Source organism: Musca domestica, unplaced genomic scaffold (assembly GCF_030504385.1).
Source record: "Musca domestica strain aabys unplaced genomic scaffold, Musca_domestica.polishedcontigs.V.1.1 187, whole genome shotgun sequence".
NCBI classification, from domain to species: domain Eukaryota; kingdom Metazoa; phylum Arthropoda; class Insecta; order Diptera; family Muscidae; genus Musca; species Musca domestica.
Window position 1 is genome coordinate 43,942 of NW_026712243.1, and position 9,191 is coordinate 53,132.

General features: G+C 40.4%; 1 protein-coding gene across 2 annotated transcripts; it reads right to left on the reverse strand.

Moving 5' to 3' along the window:
- Nucleotides 1–1,014: 1,014 nt before the first annotated feature.
- Nucleotides 1,015–8,902, reverse strand: LOC131801943 (uncharacterized). 2 transcript variants are annotated; one of them, XM_059121077.1, is made up of 2 exons: nt 8,483–8,902; nt 1,015–3,422 (listed from the first exon to the last, which is right to left on the reverse strand). In XM_059121077.1, the coding sequence occupies exons 1-2, from the start codon at nt 8,489–8,491 to the stop codon at nt 1,167–1,169; spliced, it is 2,265 nt and encodes a 754-aa protein (XP_058977060.1). In that variant the 5' UTR covers nt 8,492–8,902; the 3' UTR covers nt 1,015–1,166. The 2 variants fall into 2 exon arrangements, with proteins under 2 accessions (XP_058977060.1, XP_058977061.1); XM_059121078.1 differs by having other exon boundaries at nt 1,016–3,422; nt 8,489–8,900.
- Nucleotides 8,903–9,191: the final 289 nt, after the last annotated feature.

Genomic DNA, 9,191 nt, shown 5'->3' on the forward strand with positions numbered 1-9,191 from the left:
GTCATTTCTAAGCCACTCGTCCGAACAGCTGTTAAAATGATTCCAGTGACAGCTCATTATATGGTTTATAAGCGTTCAAAAGCATTTTGCTAAGAGTTTTCCAGAAAAAAAGTTATTCATGATGGAGTTCAGGCGTGATAGTGTGATTACTTTATATTTGGCTGGAAAATCACATGTGGCTATCGTTAGAGAACTCAAGCATTGAAATGTGAATAAATCTTTTATGTCTCGTACCATCGCTCCTTACAGTGATACTGGTAGCGTAAACCCGACGTCAAGGAAGTGGACGGAAGAAAACAGCAACATCTGCAAAAATGGTTCGACAAATAAAGAAGCAAATTGATCGATACCCTAGTCGCAGAGGCCGAAAAATAGTTCGTGAGCTGAACATTTCGCAATATTCCATTCGGCAAATATTGAAAAAAAGCTCGAGGTAAAGGCATTGAAATTCCAAAAAATGCAAGAACTTACACCGTAACAGAAAAAAAGAGGCCTAAGAGGTCAGCTGAAAATGTGCACCTTCGGTTGGCCACCAGAACTCAAGCGCTAGCCATGGAGATTGTGTTGGCCGCCATAACAGCCGATGGTCGCTCTCCGCTCGTATTAATCGACCGTGGCATCAGAATAAATGCCGAATATTATCGCGAACATTTTGGCAGGCAAATATTTTGGCCGCAGACCTTGGACATTCCAACAGGACTCAGCACCATCGCACTCAACACGCGCCACCCAAGAATGGGTACAAAATGAGGTTCCTCGCTTCATTTCCAGCGCACAATGGCCACCAAAATCTCCGGATACCAATCCGTTGAACTATTGTGTCTGGAGTATTTTGGAAACCTAATTCAATAAAATTTAAAAAAAATGTAAAAATTATGGCTTTTGACTTTGCTGCAGTTTTTTTATCTCACCCTTCCCATTCCTATGTGCCGGAGCAATATTTCGAGGTACCCATAGTGTTGTAGGGTATAAAAACAACAACAATAATTTTCGAAAATATTTGTTTTTGTATTTATTTTTTGTTTGTAAGATATACCAATTAACATTCCGTAACATAGATTAGAAATATTCCGAATGATAGATAGTATTCCTATTTAATTCGTATAACAATTCGAATTTTGTCGCAGATTTGAGAGAAAAAATTCAAAAAAATAACAGATCACAATTTAATAGATGTAACCACCATCGGCGGCATATTTGGTACCGCCTGACGATGAAGACGAGGAGGCGGTGTATGCAGCTCCACTTGCTCCTGTCGAAACTGGGGCAGTATAAGACTGATAGCTGTTGTATGATTGACCAGGTCCAGCAAAGGATTGTTGGGCGCCACTAGAGCTTGCAAATGTTGTTTTCTGGGCAGCTGGAGCAGTGTAGGCTTGTTGTGTCGAGGAGGTTGTATAGGTCTTCTGGACGGCAGGAGCAGTGTAAGTTACTTTCTGGGTTGCAGGAGCAGTATAAGATTGATAGCTGTTATATGATTGACCAGGTCCAGCAAAGGATTGTTGCGAACCGCTAGAGCTTGAGAATGTAGTTTTCTGGGCAGCTGGAGCAGTGTAGGCTTGTTGTGTCGAGGAGGATGTAAAGGTCTTTTGGACAGCAGGAGCAGTGTAAGTTACTTTCTGTGTTGCAGGAGCAGTATAGGACTGATAACTGTTATAAGACTGACCAGGTCCAGCAAAGGATTGTTGCGAACCGCTAGAGCTTGTGAATGTGGATTTTTGAACAACTGGAGCAGAGTAGGCTTGTTGAGTAGAGCTGGTTGTATAGGTTTTCTGGACAGTAGGGGCGCTGTAAGTAACCTTTTGTGTGGCAGGAGCAGTATAGGACTGATAACTGTTATAAGACTGGCCAGGTCCAGCAGCAGCAACAGTCTGTTGGGCGCCACTTGTGTAGGTGACTTTTTGAGCAGCAGGAGCAGTATAAGATTGATAGCTGTTGTATGATTGACCAGGTCCGGAACTGGTTTTTTGGGAACTGCTGGTATAGGTGACCTTTTGGGGAGCAGGAGCTGTATAAGATTGTTGGGATGAAGTAGAGGTGTAGGTCTTCTGAACTGTGGCAGGAGCGCTGTAAGTAACCTTTTGGCTGGCAGGAGCTGTGTACGATTGATAACTGTTGTATGACTGGCCGGGTCCCGAGCTGGTCTGTTGTGAGCCACTGGTGTAGGTTACCTTTTGCGGTGCTGGAGCGGTATAAGATTGATAACTGTTATAAGACTGACCAGGTCCAGCATTGGCTTGTTGAGAGCTGCTTGTGTAAGTAGTTGTCTTTTGGCTAGCAGGAGCAGTATAAGATTGATAGCTATTGTAGGATTTACCAGGACCCGCAATGGCTTGCTGGGAAGTACTTCCTGATGTGTAAGTTACCTTTTGACTCGTACTAGCAGGAGCAGTATAAGATTGGAAGGATTTTGAGGCACCGCCAGAAGTTTGTTGAGAAGTACTAAAGGAAGTCTTTTGAGCAGCTGGAGCTGTATACGACTGATAGCTGTTATAGGATTGACCAGGTCCAGCTATAGATTGTTGGCTACCTCCAGTTGTGAAAGTGGATTTTTGAATGGCTGGAGCAGTATAACTTTGTGTAGTAGTAGTCGATTTATAGCTCTGCTGCGAACTGGGAGCTAAATAGTTTCTATCAACATTATTGGCAGATTTTTGAACCGTTGAAGTGGTGAACGATTTAGGGGCCGTATAGGATTGATAACTGTTGTAGGATTTACCAGGACCGGACACGGTTTGTTGTACAACCGGAGCCGAGTAGGTTATCTTTTGAGCAGCAGGGGCAGAGTAGGTTTGTTGAGCAGAATTGCTTGAATAAGTAACAGTTTGGGCAGCTGGAGCGTTAAAAGTTTTTTGACTTCCAGCTCCCGATGAAGTATAAGATTGATAACTATTATAAGATTTACCAGGTGCAGAATAGGTCTGTTGGGCGCTGGGAGCGGAGAAGGTCTTTTGGGAGCTATAGGTCTGTTGGGTAAGAGGAGCACTATAGGTGTGTTGCACACTTTGTTTGACAGCAGCCGCTGGTGCGCTATATGTTTGGGATGTAAAGGTCTTTTGGACAGCCGGAGCAGTATAAGCCTGTTTAGCACCGGTTGAGTAACCGCTGGCGACACCACCAAAACCTGTTTGTTGCTGCTGTTGATATGCACCCGAATTAAATCCACGAGATGATGAAGTTGAATAACCAGTATTTCCAGTGGCAGATGAGAAACCAGTTTTTCCTGCATTAAAACCACCATTTGCTGCGGAATAGGCATTACCGCTCACCACATTGCCTGCTGTGTATCCGGATGAGGGCGAAAATGAAACGGTACGTGATTGAGCCGATACGGAATGTGGTGGCAAGTAGGAGTTGCCGGCAAGGTGAGAGACATCAGCACCTACACAGGCCACCAGGGCGACTAGAGCGAGCACACATTTCTGTAAGTGAGAGGAGAAATGTATTGAAGTTTCAATTAAATATTATTTCTTAACAATTTCAATTTCATAATTTGATAAAAGTTCGTCACATGGAATTTTCCGTAAAATGTCATCCTAGGATAGTCACAGAGGAGAAATTCAGTAATTTTTATGACTCTTGATATCCTAAACTGAAGCTGTAGATGTGCCAAAATTTTGTTCATATTTTTAAATGTCCATCAAAAGAAAATAATTTTTTTGGAAATGGCGGATAAAACTTTCAGATGTATCAAGCTCTTGTGTATTTTCGACCTAATTTTTTATACCCTCCACCATACTATGGAGGGTATATTAATTTTGTCATTCCGTTTGTAACTCCTCGAAATACTCATGTCAGACCCAACAAAGTATATATATTCTTGATCAGCGTAAAATTCTAAGACGATTTAGCCATGTCCGTCTGTCTGTCTGTGTGTCTGTCTGTCTGTCTGTCTGTCCGTCTGTCTGTCTGTCTGTCTGTCTGTTGTAATCACGCTATCTTTCGAACAAATTGAGATAGAAGGCTAAAATTTTGCACACATGTATATTTTGCCAGTAGGCAGGTTAAGTTCGTAAATGGGCCATGTAGGTCCAAGTTATCATATAGCCCCCATATAACTGTACCTCCCGATATTCAGTATTTTTATGATTTTAGCGACATTATTCGCCGGAATTGTTTCAAATTTGGCATTTGAAGTTCGTAATGAATACTACAGCCTGAAACAGAAAATTATCTGTGCAGGTCCATGTCTTCGTGTAGCCCCCATATAACGGTACCCCCCGATATTCGGTATTTTTATGATTTTTGCGACATTGTTTACCGGAATCGTTTAAAATTTGGTATTTGAACTTCGTAATGGATACTACATCCTAAGTCAAAAAATGAGCCATGTAGGTCCACTTCTTCATATAGCCCCCATATAACGGTACCCCCCGATATTCGGTATTTTAATGATTTTAGCGAAATTATTCAGCGAAATCGTTCCAAATTTGGTGTTTGAAGTTCGTAATAGATACTGCAGCATAAAACAGAAAATGGGCCATATAGGTCCACGTCTTCATATAGCCCCCATATACCGTACCCCCCGATATTCGGTATTTTGATGATTTTAGCGACATTATTTACCGGGATTGTTTCAAATTTCGCATGTGAATTTCGGAATGGATACTTCAGCCCATGCCAGAAAATTGTCTGTGCAGGTCCATGTCTTCGTATAGCCCCCATATAACGGTACCCCCCATATTCGGTATTTTAATGATATTAGCTAGATTATAAACAGATTTTTCTTCAAGTTTTGCATTTAAATAGTGTAATAACTTATGACAAAAGTTGCCCATGCTGCCCCACGTCGTCGTATAAGCATTCGGTATTCTTAAGATTTTAACAGAATTTTTAACGGATTTTTTTTATTAGAAAATGCCAAATTTGTACCAAATGGTGGAGGGTATTAAAAGTTCGGCCCGGCCGAACTTACAGCTTTTTTACTTGTTTAAATTGAAATCAAAAGGTCATGCCATGAGCCGAACGTCTCGAAATCTTACATGGAGTTACGCTTTCTGAAAATGAAAAATAATTGGACATACTAGCAGATATTACCCGTACAGTTTAGAATATGAGACAAGAAATAATAGCAAAACCAGTAAGGAAAGGTCAAAAGTCGGGCGGGGCCGACTATACGCTACCCTACACCACTATGCATTAGTAGAGCTCCCATAACAAAGAATTTATTTGAAGTAGATCATGCCACCTATCAATATTTGGCTTTAGAGAAGTTACAGTTTGGTTTCAGAGGGAACTAATATATGGGAGACATATACAATTCTAAATCGATTTTCACTAAATTTGACGGAGACGGATTTTAATCTTTAATACCAAATAAGATTGCTTTATAGTGTAGGATATCACTTCGAAAAGGATTATATTAAAAAACATATATCGGAGCCGAGTTCCACAAAATGGAAACGTACATCCCGAAATTCACTCCATTTTGACTGATATTAGCCATATAATGGCACAATAAATATGAATTCGGATTAAGGATATATTGGAGCTGCATCCAAATTTTAGCCGTTCCCTATTAAATTTGGCAAAGGTATTTCCGAGCTCTATAAGATATCTGGTTTCAAATATCATTGTTGTCGAATGCAAATTACAAATGTAAGGGACTTCAACACCAAATCGGATGAAACATATATATGGGAGCTATATCCGAACCGATTTTCTCCGAATTCGATGTACTTGCTTTTAGACTGAATTCAGTCGAAGTTCCAAATTTCAGTACTTTTGGTGCACAATTAACCAGAAATCGGTTGGGGTTCGCATTGGGCCAAACAAATATTATTTGACAAATTTCAACTCAATCGGATAATAAATGCGACCTGCATTTTGTTCACAAGCATACAATGACGGACGGACGGACTGAGATGCATAAATCGGCTCAAAAAGTGATTCTATGAAGATCCTCAAAAGTAACTATGGGTCTATCTCGCTTCCTTCTCCATGTTACAAACAAATGCTCAAAGACATAATACCCTTAGCACTATGTAGTGTAGGGTAGAATTAGATAATTATAATCCTTTAAGCTTGGCATACCGACCAATCAGACGAAAGCTATCATGTTACTATGTCCTACTCAGAGCACAGATTTTCTTAATTTCTCTTGGGAGCGAAACTTGCTCACAAGAGGGAGTGATTTACTCTTCACTCTTTTTGAATTGCTGTTTGAAAATTTAGAGTGGGAATCGAAAAGCCGAAAATATACAGGGTGAGATGAAAAAACTGCAGGCAATTTCAGACTGCTGTTATTTCTGAGCCACTCGTTCGACAGCTGTGAAAATTATTCCAGCGTCAGCTCATTATATTGTTTACCAGCGTAAAAAAGCATTTTGGTAAGAATTTTCCAGAAAAAAAGTTATTCGTGATGGAATTCAAGCGTGACAGTGTGATTTCTTTATATTTGGCTGGAAAACCACAAGTGGCTATCGTTAGAGCACTCCAGAATTTAAAAGTGAATAAATCTTTTGTGTCTCGTACCATCGCTCGTTACCATGATACTGGTAGCGTAGTCCGACCTCAAGGAAGTGGACGGAAGAAAACAGCAACATCAGCAAAAATGGTTCGAAAAGTAAAGAAGCGAAAAAAAAATCGAAACCCGCGTCACAGTGACCGAAAAATGGCTCGTGAGCTGAACATATCGCAATATTCCATTCGGCTAATATTGAAAAATGAGCTCGGGGTAAAGCCATTGAAATTCCAAAAAGTCCAAGAACTTACACCACAACAGAAAGAAAATAGACCCAAAAGAGCTTAAGAGTTGCTTCGTTTGGACGAAAGTGGTGAACTGCCGAAATTGGTTTTCTCCGATGAGAAAACATTCGTTGTCCAGCAGTTTGTAAACAAGCAGAATGCTCATGTTTACTTGCCAAAGAGGTCAGCTGAAAATGTGCACCTTCGGTTGGCCACCAGAACTCAAGCGCCGGCCATGGTGATGGTGTGGGCCGCCATAACAGCCGATGGTCGCTCTCCGCTCGTATTAATAGACCGGGGCATCAGAATAAATGGCCGAATATAAAATTAAATATTCTGGTTACAAAATGAGGTTCCTCGCTTCATTTCCAGCCAACCAAAATCTCCGGATACCAATTCGTTGGACTATTGTATCTGAAGTATTTTGGAAAGCAAGGTTGTCACTTAAAAAAATACCAAAGTGTCGATCACCTGAAGCAAGCGCTTCGCCGGGAATGAGCCAGAATGCCGCAGAGCAACATTAGGGCAGCGTGTGACGGTTTTATAGTTCGAAAATGTTCTGGAGGGTGTAAAAGGGAGGGCCTTGGGCACGCAAACATTTTGGCCGCAGACCTTGGACATTCCAACAGGACTCAGCACGCGCCAACCAAGAATGGTTACGAAATGAGGTCCGTCGCTCCATTTCCAGCGCACAATGACCACCAAAATCTCCGGATTCCAATCCGTTGGACTATTGTATCTGGGGTATTTTGAAAAACAAGGTTGGCACTTAAGAAATACCAAAGTGTCGATCACCTCAAGCAAACGCTTCGCCGGGAATGGACCAAAATACCGCAGAGCAACATTCAGGCAGCGTGTGATGGTTTTATAGGCCGTTTGAAGGCCATAATTCGTGCCAATTCGAACAAATCTAAACTTATTTTAAAATGTGATGCTATTTCCGACATTTTTTGCTTTCCTTCAATAAAATTAAAAAAAAAATTAAAAATTGTGCTCTCAGAGTGCTTTAACGTGTTAGATTTTTACTGGAAAAAATTCAGATCGCAAAATTTGTTTACAACCTGTCCGCATTTTGATATATGCTTAGGTTAGACCGTTCATTTAGGGACACCTGTTGACCACAAGTCGATACAGCCATAGTTGCTGGAATTGGAATTTTAAAATCTCATCGAGTAGAAAACATCCTTTGCAATAACTGTTGAATGAAGGTCGACATTTTTGGAATATAACGCCAGTCCCCAAATAATAGGTATTTGAAAAGTCCAAACCACATATTTTCAACTGAATGGTATTTTTAAAGGTTTTGACATAGGGGTCCCATCACTTCAATTCCACCGATCTCAAGACAACTGATTTCCCAATAATTAAGCATTTTAACGCCCTTTTTACTTGGTTTTTATTTAGGGAGGGATTTTTTCATTATATCGATGTTATTATTCGAGATATCACATAAAAAAGGCTTCACAGCATTAAACCATAAATCTGAATCACACACATTCACATTGTTATTACAATTGCCGATATTAACATTTATCAATCATAAAAAAAAAGGTTTGCCTTGATCCTTGTTAAGCTTTTGCCACTTGGATAAAATTTTTCTCACGTTCATGCAAAAAAAAAGCAAAACAAAAAATACGAAGCACACATTAAACTTCTCCAAGGACAACTGAGACACATCATCATTTGCCACAATCAAATTTATTATTCAACTTTTTTTTTTTTTAATTATTAATGGATCTGCTGCGTTCAGTTCACTAATGTCAGAAACATTTTAGACAAATATTCACAAACGTACACTGACCATTTTGAATGGCACCTTTTGGCTTCCTCCGCTGCGTTTCTATGGCTAATAAATTGTTGATGGGATTTTTTTCCGATTTCTTCACTTAATTCGCGTTTAAATTATTATTCGTTTGTGTTCCGTGCGAATCTCAGGTATTTTCAACAAAATATGCAAATTGAACGAAGCAACGAAAAGGAAATCAAAATCCGCCGCGTACAACTGTGGTTGCCGCTGGTACAATTAGAACTGTTTAGTGTTTGGCTGGCAGCGCACGCATTTATAGTTGAATTCAAAAATTCAGAATAACTAGCCAAAGCCATGGCAGCCAGTCTGTCAGTCAGTCCATCGCCAAAAGTTCACAAGTTAGATGCTCAACAGTTAGAAGATTATGACGTTAAAGCGTCAAAGAAGACAAAGAAGTAAGCCAGCCAGCCATACAGCCAGAGGTAGGTATTTGCTAATAAATGGGCCTGTTCAGTTCAGTCCGCAGCACAACTCGAAGACGCACTCGCTCGTAATGATAGACATATGTAAGACACTAGATACCACCGGCTAACCAAGGCAAGTTCATGCCAAAAATGTCATTCAACGGGTGTGTGTGTGTATAACTGACCAAAGATAGGCGGGCGGGGTCTCTATCCGCTAGACTCTCCGTCATGGTGCTGAGTCTGCCTGTGTGTGTTTCATCGAAATATAAAAGTAATATTTTTTTGATTATAAA